The sequence below is a fragment of the Aspergillus candidus genome (genome assembly GCF_002847045.1).
Source record: "Aspergillus candidus strain CBS 102.13 unplaced genomic scaffold BDW47scaffold_11, whole genome shotgun sequence".
NCBI lineage: Eukaryota > Fungi > Ascomycota > Eurotiomycetes > Eurotiales > Aspergillaceae > Aspergillus > Aspergillus candidus.
In genome coordinates this window covers 18,361-30,892 of record NW_020194016.1, presented here as the reverse complement: position 1 = coordinate 30,892, position 12,532 = coordinate 18,361, and the positions used below count along the sequence as shown (strand labels likewise).

The following is a 12,532-nucleotide window of genomic DNA, read 5'->3' as shown; positions in this document are numbered from 1 at the left end:
ACCTTCCAGCGGGTCCAGCCCAACCGTTTTAGACCTTTGGGGAGTACTACTGCCCACTATACCGCTTCAGGCCGGTTCTTGTTCAACTGGATGGGCGTCCTTCATCCAACCAGTTCAACCACTGGTGAAGGCTGCAATGGATCTTTCTCAATGGAGAGTTACCGTACCAGGAACTGGTCCATCGACTCGGGTGGCTCCTTCTTACACCTTTGACCCGGTTCGGATTATGTGGTTCTACTAATCCATCCTTCCATCCCGTTGACTTTCACTCCTCTTGCCCGCCCCAAGCTGATACATTCTCCCTCTCTCTCTCTGACTGTGAACCTTCTGATTCCTTTTTTTTTTTTTTTATTACCCCTCTATACTCTTGTTTTCTCTCTCTTTCTTTCTTGGATTTCCTTTTTGTAATCCCCTTCCTCTTCTTCGGCCGACTCCTTGTTTATCCTTTATCGCTCTTCTAATTAGACTTTTTTTTTTTTTTTTAACTATCTTTATTTGATTTCCCATACAGCTTTCCTGTCGTCAATAGATAAGTGGAGCCTACTTTGATCACCCACTTTGGGCTCAAGTGTTAGGTTTTTGGAAGATATTTCCTCCTGTTTCTGTTTCAGCTGCTGCATAGAGGTAGGTTAATTCATTGATCGGATTCGGTTTGCAACTGGTTCCGTTGATCCTTGACGTCTTTTTGCCCAATATACTTACTTCCCGTGTCTTCGTCTGCCACCACTTGTTCAATTCTTCCCATTCTCCAAGATCGATCTCTAACACCCAATCTTCCATCGCAGATATCTTCTACTTCACTTCCTTGTTTGACTTGCAACCCCAAAGAGCGACGGAATCAGACACGAGCGACGAGATGTATGGAACATCGACCGGCCCTCAAACGGGCATTAATACCCCACGTTCATCCCAATCACTGCGGCCTCTGATCCTGACTCACGGATCCCTGGAATTCTCCTTCCTTGTGCCCACCTCTCTGCACTTCCACGCGTCCCAATTGAAAGATACCTTCATCGCCTCTTTACCACAGCCGACAGATGAGCTCGCCCAGGATGACGAACCGTCCTCCGTCGAGGAGCTGGTGGCTCGATACGTGGGTCACGTCGCCCAGGAGGTCGAAGAGGGCGAGGATGGTGTTCATGGAACGTATATGGAGGTGTTGAAATTGGCCCTCAATGAATTCGAGCGCGCCTTCATGCGTGGGAATGATGTCCATGCCATTGCCGCCGGTCTTCCGGGGATTGTCGACAAGAAGGTTCTGGTCGTGAAGGCGTACTATGCCGGGCGAGCTGCTGCCGGGCGGCCCGTGAAGCCTTACGACTCGGCGTTGTTCCGAGCCGCGGCCGACGGAAAGGCTGGCTTGTATTCCATCTTCGGCGGCCAGGGCAACATTGAGGAATACTTTGACGAACTCAGGGAAATCCACACCACATATCCGTCCTTCGTCGATGGTCTGGTCACGTCCTCGGCCGAGTTGCTCCAGACTCTGTCGCGGGAACCAGAAGCCAGCAAACTCTACCCCAAGGGCCTCGATATCATCAAGTGGCTTCAGGACCCCGACTCCCAACCGGACACCGACTACCTCGTCTCGGCCCCAGTGAGTCTGCCGTTGATCGGCTTGGTTCAACTGGCCCATTTCGTCGTCACGTGCAGAGTCTTGGGCAAAGAGCCCGGGGAGATCCTGGAGAGGTTCAGTGGGACGACGGGTCACTCGCAGGGGATCGTGACCGCGGCCGCCATTGCTTCCGCGACAACATGGGAGAAATTCGGCAAAGTCGCCCACGATGCCTTGACAATGCTGTTCTGGATCGGTCTTCGCAGCCAACAAGCGTACCCTCGGACCTCGCTCGCTCCCTCCGTGCTGCAGGACTCCGTCGAGAACGGGGAGGGCGTCCCATCGCCCATGTTATCCATTCGCGACCTCCCCGAAGCCGCCGTCCAGGAGCACATCGACACCACGAATCAGCATTTACCGGAGGATCGCCACATCTCGATCTCTCTGGTGAACAGCGCTCGTAACTTTGTCGTCACGGGGCCGCCGATCTCGCTCTATGGTCTCAACCTGCGTCTGCGCAAGGTGAAGGCCGCAACGGGCTTGGATCAAAACCGCGTGCCTTACACGCAGCGTAAAGTTCGCTTCGTCAACCGGTTCCTTCCCATCACCGCGCCCTTCCACAGCCAGTACTTGTACTCCGCTTACGACCGCATCCTCGAGGATTTGGAGGATCTGGAGATTCCCGGGAAATCGCTCAACATCCCGGTATACGACACCAAAACCGGCGATGACCTCAGAAACCTTGGGACCGCCAACGTCGTGCCCGCCTTGGTTCGGATGATCACCCATGATGCCGTCAGCTGGGAGAAGGCCACCGTCTTCCCTGGTGCGACTCACATCCTTGACTTCGGCCCCGGGGGGATCTCTGGTCTCGGAGTTTTGACAAACCGCAACAAGGACGGCACCGGCGTTCGCGTGGTGCTTGCCGGGGCCATTGATGGTACCAACGGCGAAGTCGGGTACAAGCCAGAGCTGTTCGACCGTGACGAACACTCGGTCGAATATGCGATCGATTGGGTGAAAGAATATGGACCGCGTCTGGTCAAGAACGCCGTTGGCCAAACCTTCGTCGATACCAAGATGAGCCGACTGTTAGGTATCCCCCCGGTCATGGTCGCGGGGATGACGCCGACCACGGTGCCTTGGGATTTCGTTGCGGCGACCATGAACGCAGGCTATCATGTCGAACTTGCCGGTGGTGGTTATTATAACGCCAAGACCATGACCGCGGCCATCTCCAAGATCGAGAAAGCGATCCCGCCGGGGCGTGGCATTACGGTCAACTTGATTTATGTCAACCCCCGCGCTATGGCATGGCAAATCCCTCTCATTGGTAAATTGAGGGCCGATGGGGTTCCGGTCGAGGGACTGACCATCGGCGCGGGAGTGCCGTCCATTGAAGTCGCCAATGAGTACATCGAAACCCTGGGTATCAAGCATATTGCCTTCAAACCCGGCTCGACCGATGCCATTCAGCAAGTCATCAACATCGCAAAGGCGAATCCCAAGTTCCCCATCATCCTTCAGTGGACTGGTGGCCGTGGTGGCGGACATCACTCTTTTGAAGACTTCCACCAACCCATCCTGCAGATGTACAGCCGTATCAGGCGCTATGAGAACATCATTCTTGTCGCCGGCAGTGGCTTCGGTGGCTCGGAGGACACTTACCCCTATCTCACGGGCGCCTGGTCCTCCCATTACGGTTACCCGCCCATGCCTTTCGACGGCTGCTTGTTCGGAAGCCGCATGATGATTGCCAAGGAAGCGCATACGTCCAAGAACGCCAAGAAGGCCATCGCAGAGGCACCTGGTCTCAATGACCAAGACTGGGAAAAGACGTACAAGGGCGCTGCTGGTGGGGTTGTCACGGTTCTGTCGGAGATGGGGGAGCCCATCCACAAGTTAGCCACCCGAGGTGTTTTGTTCTGGCATGAGATGGATCAAAAAATCTTCAAACTCGACAAAGCCAAGCGTGTGCCTGAGCTCAAGAAGCAACGGAACTATATCATCCAGAAGCTCAACGACGATTTCCACAAAGTATGGTTCGGTCGCAATGCTGGGGGTGAAACCGTTGATCTGGAAGACATGACATACACCGAAGTCGTTCACCGTATGGTTGAGCTCATGTATGTCACCCATGAAAGCCGGTGGATTGACGCCTCTCTGAAAAAGTTGACGGGCGATTTCATCCGTCGCGTCGAAGAGCGCTTCACCAATGAGGGCAGACCGTCGTTGCTCCAGAATTATACCGACCTCGACACCCCGTATCCTGCCGTCGATCATATCCTGGCCGCCTACCCGGAGGCTGCGACCCAGCTCATCAACGCGCAGGACGTCCAGCATTTCCTTCTCCTCTGCCAACGTCGCGGCCAAAAGCCCGTCCCTTTCGTTCCCTCGCTCGACGAGAACTTCGAATATTGGTTCAAGAAGGATTCGCTATGGCAGAGTGAGGATCTGGAGGCAGTTGTGGGTCAGGACGTGGGGAGAACCTGTATCCTCCAAGGGCCGATGGCTGCCAAGTTCTCGAACATCATTGACGAGCCGGTACATGACATCTTGAGCGGTGTTCACCAGGGGCACATCAGTAGCTTGGTCAAGGATGTTTACGGTGGCAATGAATCGCAAATCCCCGCCGTTGAATACTTTGGAGGACATCTCAGTGAGATTACCGAGGAGCCGGATGTTGACGGCCTTACAATCTCCGGTGATGCCAACAAGTCCTGCTACAGACTGTCATCCTCGCCTTCAGCGGACTTGCCCGAGCTTGAGCGCTGGTTGCGTTTACTTGCTGGCCCATCCCATTCATGGCGACATGCTGTGTTCCTGTCCGATATCTTTGTCCAAGGCCATCGTTTCCAGACCAATCCCATGAAGCGCATCGTTGCTCCGGCGCCGGGGATGTACGTTGAGGTCACGAACGGACAGGATCCCGCCAAAACAGTCATCATCGTCAGGGAACCATACCAGTCCGGAAAACTCGTCAGGACGGTTGAGGTGAAGATGAACGATCAGAACCAGATCAGCCTCACCTTGTATGAGGGTAGAACTGCCGAAAATGACGTTGTTCCCTTGTCATTCTTGTTCACCTATCACCCCGAGGCGGGCTATGCGCCCATCAGAGAAGTCATGGACGGACGGAATGATCGCATCAAAGAATTCTACTACCGCGCCTGGTTTGGTAACAAGGATGTGCCGTTTGACACCCCGATCACGGCCACTTTCAGCGGTGGTCGCGAAACCATCACCTCGCAGGCTGTTGCAGACTTTGTGCATGCTGTTGGCAACACCGGTGAAGCTTTTGTTGACCGCCCAGGCAAGGAGGTCTTTGCGCCCATGGACTTCGCCATCGTCGCGGGATGGAAGGCCATTACGAAACCGATCTTCCCTCGTACGATTGACGGTGATCTATTGAGACTGGTCCACCTCTCCAACGGGTTCAAGATGGTCCCTGGGGCTCAACCCCTCAAGGTTGGTGATGTGCTTGATACGACCGCCCAAATCAACTCGGTCATCAACCAGGATTCTGGAAAAATGGTCGAGGTTTGCGGTACCATCCAAAGAGATGGCAAGCCAATCATGCATGTCACCAGCCAGTTCCTTTATCGCGGAGCGTATCTGGACTTCGACAACACCTTCCAGCGCAAAGATGAGGTTCCAATGCAGGTGCACCTCGCCTCCAGCAGGGATGTCGCCATTCTCCGGTCGAAGGAATGGTTCCGCATGGATGACCCTAGTGCCGAGCTATTGGGTCAAACTTTGACCTTCCGTCTTCAAAGTCTGATCAGATTCAAGAACACGTCGGTTTTCAGCCGCGTACAAACGGTCGGACAGGTTCTTCTAGAACTTCCGACCAAGGAGATCATCCAGGTTGCATCTGTGGACTATGAAGCCGGCACCTCCCATGGAAACCCTGTGATCGATTATCTGCAAAGAAACGGAACGTCGATCGAGCAACCCGTTTACTTTGAAAACCCGATTCCCCTCAGTGGAAAGACTCCCCTTGTCCTGCGTGCGCCTGCATCCAATGAAACCTATGCTCGTGTTTCCGGTGATTATAACCCCATCCACGTTTCCCGAGTCTTCTCCAGCTACGCCAATCTGCCGGGCACGATCACGCACGGCATGTACACGAGTGCTGCCGTCCGCAGCTACGTCGAGACTTGGGCTGCTGAGAACAACATCGGTCGTGTTCGCGGCTTCCATGTGTCTCTTGTCGGCATGGTTCTTCCTAACGACATGATCACGGTCAAGCTGCAGCATGTTGGTATGATCGCTGGTCGGAAAATCATCAAGGTCGAGGCTAGCAACAAGGAAACCGAAGACAAGGTGCTCCTGGGAGAAGCAGAGGTTGAACAGCCTGTAACTTCCTATGTCTTTACTGGACAGGGCTCGCAGGAGCAGGGGATGGGAATGGAACTTTACGGCACTAGTCCCGTTGCAAGGGAGGTTTGGGACCGCGCGGACCGCCATTTCATCGAGAATTATGGCCTTTCCATCATCGATATCGTGAAAAACAACCCGAAGGAGCTCACGGTGTACTTTGGTGGGCCGCGTGGCAAAGCGATCCGTCAGAACTACATGGCGATGACTTTCGAGTCGGTCAATGCTGACGGAACTATCAAGTCTGAAAAGATCTTCAAGGGCATCGATGAGACCACTTCGTCGTACACCTATCGATCTCCGTCGGGCCTTCTTTCCGCGACTCAATTCACCCAACCGGCGTTGACCTTGATGGAGAAGGCAAGCTTTGAAGACATGCGCTCGAAGGGACTGGTCCAAAGAGACAGCAGCTTCGCCGGGCACTCGCTTGGTGAATATTCTGCCCTTGCTGCTCTTGCCGATGTCATGCCCATTGAAAGCTTGGTGTCCGTGGTGTTCTACCGCGGGTTGACCATGCAGGTCGCCGTCGATCGCGATGAGCAGGGACGCTCTAACTATTCCATGTGTGCTGTCAACCCCAGTCGCATCTCGAAAACATTCAATGAGCAGGCCCTGCAGTATGTTGTAGAGAACATCACTGAGCAAACTGGCTGGCTATTGGAAATCGTCAACTACAACGTTGCAAACATGCAGTACGTTGCTGCTGGCGATGTAAGTTCCATCAACCCCTACTTGATCTATACGTGATTGTCTAACACTCAGCAGCTCCGTGCCCTTGACTGCCTGGGTAATCTCCTCAATCACCTGAAGGCCCAAAACATCGACATTCCTTCTTTGATGCAAACCATGTCTCTGGAAGATCTTAAGACTCATCTCGTGAGCATCATTCACGAGTGTGTGAAGATCACCGAAGCCAAACCGCGCCCTATCGACCTTCAGCGTGGCCAAGCGACGATCCCCCTGAAAGGAATCGACGTCCCCTTCCACAGTACCTTCCTTCGCTCAGGAGTGAAGCCTTTCCGCTCGTTCCTGCTCAAGAAGATCAACAAGACGACCATCGACCCCAGCAAATTAATCGGCAAGTACATTCCCAACGTGACGGCGCGGCCCTTCGAAATCACAAAGGAATACTTCGAGGAAGTCTACAAATTGACGAACTCTCCCCGCATCGCTCACATCCTAGCCAACTGGGAGAAGTTCGAAGAGGGAAGCGAGGGCACCACCACCACCGCCCCAGCTTAACGAAATTGACCTGTTGCTGTACTCTCAGTGCCCTAGCTCGACACTCATGTCTGATGCACTCCGTCCCAACAAGCTCCGTCCGTTCCCCCTGATATAGACCAGGGTCAATTCTTATTGTAATTTAGCTTAGAAATAGTTCGTGCAGTTGTTTTTTGTCTGCAGTTATGTCATCCAATCTACTATTAACTACTTAGAGTATCTCCATCGTCATATCTTACGTAGAAATAGCTTTCTAGGCGGTGAAAACGTGCATGTGGCTGGACAGGCGTATGGCTATCTATCATTTGTGTTTTGGTATGATACGAGTGTGAGAACTTTCTGCCGTTTGCGAGTAAAGAAGAGATGGAGAGAGAAGCAAGGATAAAAAAAAGCAAATATTGCAACTGCGCGGTGATGTTATGTAACGTGATTATGTATGGCCATTTGTTATACTAGACACAACTAAGATTTGAGACCCACGGCCCGATCAAGGCAACTCCTGAATTGGCGACAACCCTAGCGGCCTCAACCTTCCTTCAACGACCCTGGTCGTAGGAGCCTGTCTTCTTTCCCATACACGCCAACGTCCTTGACGATCGCAATGAACCTCCGATGGTTTTCCTTGGAGTCGCCGATGCGAGGGCGGAAGATCTTCAGTAGGTCACTGCTCATGATACCAGACTGAGGGATTGCGGCATGAATCTCTGCGGGCGTTGGGAATGCTTGGCCTGATGGCCCTGGCGTTGAAAGACGAGCTGGGCCTTGATATGCAGTTAGAAAAGAGGACGCATTGTTAGAAAGAAAGAAAAAAAAAAAGTATGACACTTACCTCTATTTGACTCTGGGCTGCTGGCACGGCTGCCTGAAAAACTTCTACCGGCCAAAGGTGCAGGGCTACCGGCTCTCGATCCTTGTGGAGTGGCAGTTCGAGGTGTGGTCGATGGGGGATTGAGTTTGATCTTCTTCGTCTTTCCACTCTCACTCATTTCCCCGCCCGATCCTGCGCCAGCATCGGCTTCACTGCCTGAGCCAGCGCCACCTGTAGGTACATTCCGAACGCGTTTCTTACCAACCTGGTTAGAATCAGTAACAGATCCGGGTATAGAAACAAATCCGGCTGGACCTACCGCTCCTGGCGAAGACACTGTAGGGGACATGGGGCGAGAGATTGGTTGTTGGGAAGTCGCAGGCTTGCCCTTCCCCTTCTTGCGGGAAGTATCTGTCCCACTCGCATCTGACATATTTGGAGAACCAAACCGCTTTCGAGATGCGGCAGCTGCACTTTTCTTGAAAGAATCGGTATGTTTATGCCGGCTTGACGGTGTACTGTTGCCCTTCGAAGAAGCAGCTGGTTCCTTCTTGTTCTTTTCTTCTTCTGCTTTGCGTTCCTCTTCCTTCAACTTTTCGGTTTCACTGTCTTCGGAGCTCTAAATTGGGTTAGCGACAATACAAGTTGATTTGGAGGTGGATCTTACCTCCTCGTCGGTGTATGGATTAACATCAGAGCCACTGCTGTAATCATAATTCTTTTCTCTCTTTTGGAGCGCTTTTCGCACCCCTTTGCCGAGAACGCGGCGAGCTTCTTTCTCTTTCTTCTCCCTAACCTCCTCTTCCTCATACTCTTTCTCATCTTTAAGATCGAACACGTTGGCCTTCAGCTGATCTTGTTTAATCCGTTTTTCCGCTGCCTTGGCATCTTCATCCTCGTTGAAAAGGTCATCGTGCTCTTCGTCGTCGGCAAACCGATCTTCCTCAAAGTCCATTTCATCTCCCTCCAGTCCCTCGACGCCGGACGCCGCGCCCTGTTTACCTGCATATACTTTACGCTGCTTTGCAAATTGTTCCAGTTCCTTGCGTTGTGCCACCTCCTGCTGTTTTTCCATAAACCATCGCGGATCTTTCACCTTCTTGGCCATGAACTTTTCCGCTTCCTCGATGGTTAGTGCTTTGAACTGGTTCTTCGCATTGAACCTGTACCATTTTTCAATTGGTATCATCCTCATTTTCCCCGTATTTTCAAGAATAAAAACTGCATGGGTTTCGGACAAAGCAGCCTCGTAATTTCCCACCCAAACGTTCTTATTATCAAAGTCTTCCAGATGCCACGGAAGAGCTTCTTCGTATTTAATTCGCGTCCTAGCGATCTCCTCCGGCGTAAAATCTGTTTTGGAAACTTGCTGCGTCTTTTGTTTCGGCGCATTTGACTTTTTAGGGGCTGACCCAGCTGAAGGAGCTATCTGTGCCAGATTGTCTGCGCGTTCCTTTTCACGGGCCGCTTTGCGAACCTCCAGATCATCTCTTTCAGCTTCATCCACTTGGTTGCTAGAATCATCAGGCGTCTGCTGGAGTCCTTGGGCTTTCTCATCATTCGTCGCCTGGAACCTTGCCCTCGGATCTCGGCGCTGTAGCCTTACAGGTCTTGTGAACTGAGACTCATCGCGGGGATCAATCGTTTTTTTAGAGGCAAACTTCGCTATGTGGTGTTTCAAGCCCTCTCGTAACGCTCGCTTCGTGGTCACTAAAGGGTAATCTACATAAGATTCCGATAACAAGGGGCCACTAAACCCGTTTGTGTAGAGATCGCCTGACGGAGTTTGTCTTCCTTTCTCGAGTTGACTCCCCGATGAGTGGTTGATCGCAGCAGGTCGAGGAGGAAGCGATTTCATTGCCAACCCGCTCCTTGCTGACGTCGGGCCAGGCGGTTTGGTAACTCTCTTCTTCGGCCGTACCAAGGGATCAGCTGCTTTCGGGCGGCGTATCCGCATGGGCGGGGCTCCATTTGAGCCGGTTGGCGTGCGCACATTGGCATCAGGAGTAGACGTGCTCATGGTACCGCTGAGGACGCAATCAAAATCGGGAGTTCGAAATCGGGACTCGGAGACACATGTCTCGCAAGGCGACGGAGATACTGATCGAGTCCAAGGCGAGAGAGTTAAAGTTCAAAGCGGAATGCTGAAAGACACCGATAATGGTGGTAATCGGTTAAAGATATGATAGGATGAAGGACGACAAATGTGAAGGAGGTGTACGCAGGTGCCCAGGTACTCATTGAGCGTCAGAGTTGATTACTTCAGCATTTTCTCACGATTCATTAGTCATCGGCTTTAAGGCTAGCTGCGGTTTGCAGCCGCAGTTCGGGGCTTCTCCGCTGGGAAACTATGATGAAATCTCACGAACACCAGATTAAGAATTTGTTATTAGAGATAATTAGCGCGTCAGTATATCAAGTATATGAATCTCAGTTACTTGGTCACTTAAAATGAATTATTTCCCCTCCCTCCCTTTTTGAGGCCCTTTCTTTACAGCACCAGCCACAAGTGGTGGCTCCCGCAACTATGCGGTTGTGACGGATGTATCCAATCCATAACAGGAGACCCACATTGGCCCCGACACCCCGCCTAAGACAAGAGGGGCAAAGCTCCTGCGACTCTTATCGACGGGCTTTCTTCTCGTGCATACCTAGAGAGGGCCGTGACCTTTTTTACATCGGATTTGGGATATAATAGCTCTTTCTTGCCAAACATGCCCTCGGAATTAGAAGAGGTGAGTGATCAAGTTCATTGGAGCCAAAAAGTTTGAGAGACTGCGTGGCTGACATTGGTTAAAATTTTTCTTGCATCTTAGCTGGTGGAATTCCTTCATCATGGAAACACCCAAATCCGACAAATCGGTAATGCCAATCCTAGTGGTTTAAAGCATACGCATGCGCGCCTGTCTTGCGCGTGTCATATGTAGGATATGTCTAATGGGTCTATGTCTAGCGTGCGAGAATCTCGTCGGGTTTTCAACCGCCCAGCCGGAACTTTTTAAACGCCATCAACTTCTACCAGTGCGGGATTTGAAACTCCTTGTTCGCGACTACACTGTGAGAATCCTCAGATCACTGGGAACAGTAACTAGCAAATCTCGGCTTACTGACTTGACGCTTGATTTCGCTGCCTTGGACATAGCCTATCGCAAAAAATGCTCTTACAATATTAATTAATCTCTCTGCCGATGGGGAGGTGCTGGCTACCCTTGCAGAAGATGACGTTTTTCTGGAAACTCTTCTCGCTAAAGCGACGGTAAGTCTTTGGTATTGTCTTCCTGGGTTTTGGTGCTAACACCCAGAAGAACGTGCAGGAACCCAATGTTGACGATGTCTTGATGCTGTTCGCCAATCTTGCTAAATCGGATACAATGAAGCGACTTCTCACACTCAAGCGACGGGTCCCCGAGGGTGTATCTACCTCCGCCAACGCCATGGACCAGCTAATGGACTGTTTCGTGAAAGGCGCTGAGGGGAGCTTGAACAAAAATGCTAATTACGACTATCTGTCGTATCTATTTGCCGACATCTCGAAATCGGAGGAAGGCCGGGCATATTTTACCACCAAACAAGACTATGATAATATAGTACCTGCCTCAAAACTTATAGTCTTCACGGAGCACAAAAGCACTATCCGGAGGAAGGGAGTCGCATCTACTCTGAAGAATGTTGCATTTGACATTTCTTTCCACAGTACGCTGCTCTCCGAGGACGAAATTAACCTTCTTCCGTACATATTACTCCCTATTGCGGGGCCAGAGGAATTTGCGGAAGAGGAAGCCTTGGAAATGTTGCCGGACCTCCAACTTTTGCCCCCCGACAAGCAGAGAGACAGCGACACCAAAATCATTGCCACGCATCTCGATACATTGTTGCTGTTAACAACAACCCGTGAAGGACGGGAAAAAATGAGAGCCGTTCAGGTTTACCCTATCGTTCGTGAATGCCACCTCCACGTCGATGACGACGAAGTTCGTGAGGCATGTGACAGGCTGGTCCAGGTCCTGAAGCGAGATGAAGGTGACGAGGAAAATGGTGCTCAAGCGATTGAAGGTGCGGATACGGTCCCAAATCTAGAGGTGAATGAAGATGAGAAGGTCGTGGAGCTGTTCTGAGTTCTCTACACCTCTTGGGCGCGGATGTACATCCAATGGGGACCAAAGTCTAGTTGTCTGAAAAACCCAACTGGGCCTTATCTTTTCGGGGATGTGCCACCATAGTATCTCATCCTCGGTTATGCTTAAATTCAAAGGCACAAACAGATCCATGCGTGGCAGGATAAAAAATCGAGGGGGTCAATAGACAGGCCATTTCAAAAACACAAAATGGGGGAAAGGGTATCATATCATGACTTACGAGGGCTGGGGGGACAATTTTCCTGCATTCCTAGGCTCGGATAGATTTGGTTTGAATATATGGCTGTACATGCACATAAACATGCAAAAAGACACATAAATGAGTAAACAATTCTCTCCCTCATGTCTCAATGGAACGCAGGTATGGACAACCAAGTACGGTATCAGTCCATCAGACTGGGAGAGAGTAAGGGAGTAGACTTTGGTTTCTAT

At 51.5% G+C, this 12,532-nt stretch overlaps 3 protein-coding genes across 3 annotated transcripts; 2 read left to right on the top strand and 1 right to left on the bottom strand.

The window, feature by feature from the left end:
* Positions 1-460: 460 nt before the first annotated feature.
* Positions 461-7,372, top strand: BDW47DRAFT_102326 (tetrafunctional fatty acid synthase subunit FAS1). The gene is made up of 3 exons (XM_024811847.1): positions 461-624; positions 786-6,646; positions 6,701-7,372. The coding sequence occupies exons 2-3, from the start codon at positions 857-859 to the stop codon at positions 7,175-7,177; spliced, it is 6,267 nt and encodes a 2,088-aa protein (XP_024673751.1). The 5' UTR covers positions 461-624; positions 786-856; the 3' UTR covers positions 7,178-7,372.
* Positions 7,373-7,547: 175 nt separating this feature from the next.
* BDW47DRAFT_102324 (transcription factor IIF subunit TFG1) lies at positions 7,548-10,186 on the bottom strand. The gene is made up of 4 exons (XM_024811846.1): positions 8,632-10,186; positions 8,284-8,583; positions 7,986-8,229; positions 7,548-7,917 (listed from the first exon to the last, which is right to left on the bottom strand). The coding sequence occupies exons 1-4, from the start codon at positions 9,982-9,984 to the stop codon at positions 7,682-7,684; spliced, it is 2,133 nt and encodes a 710-aa protein (XP_024673750.1). The 5' UTR covers positions 9,985-10,186; the 3' UTR covers positions 7,548-7,681.
* A 200-nt stretch (positions 10,187-10,386) lies between these two features.
* Positions 10,387-12,483, top strand: BDW47DRAFT_102322 (protein HGH1). Its single transcript, XM_024811845.1, has 5 exons — positions 10,387-10,699; positions 10,781-10,826; positions 10,918-11,021; positions 11,107-11,220; positions 11,270-12,483. Exons 1-5 carry the CDS (start codon positions 10,679-10,681, stop codon positions 12,077-12,079), a joined length of 1,095 nt encoding a protein of 364 aa, XP_024673749.1. The 5' UTR covers positions 10,387-10,678; the 3' UTR covers positions 12,080-12,483.
* Positions 12,484-12,532: the final 49 nt, after the last annotated feature.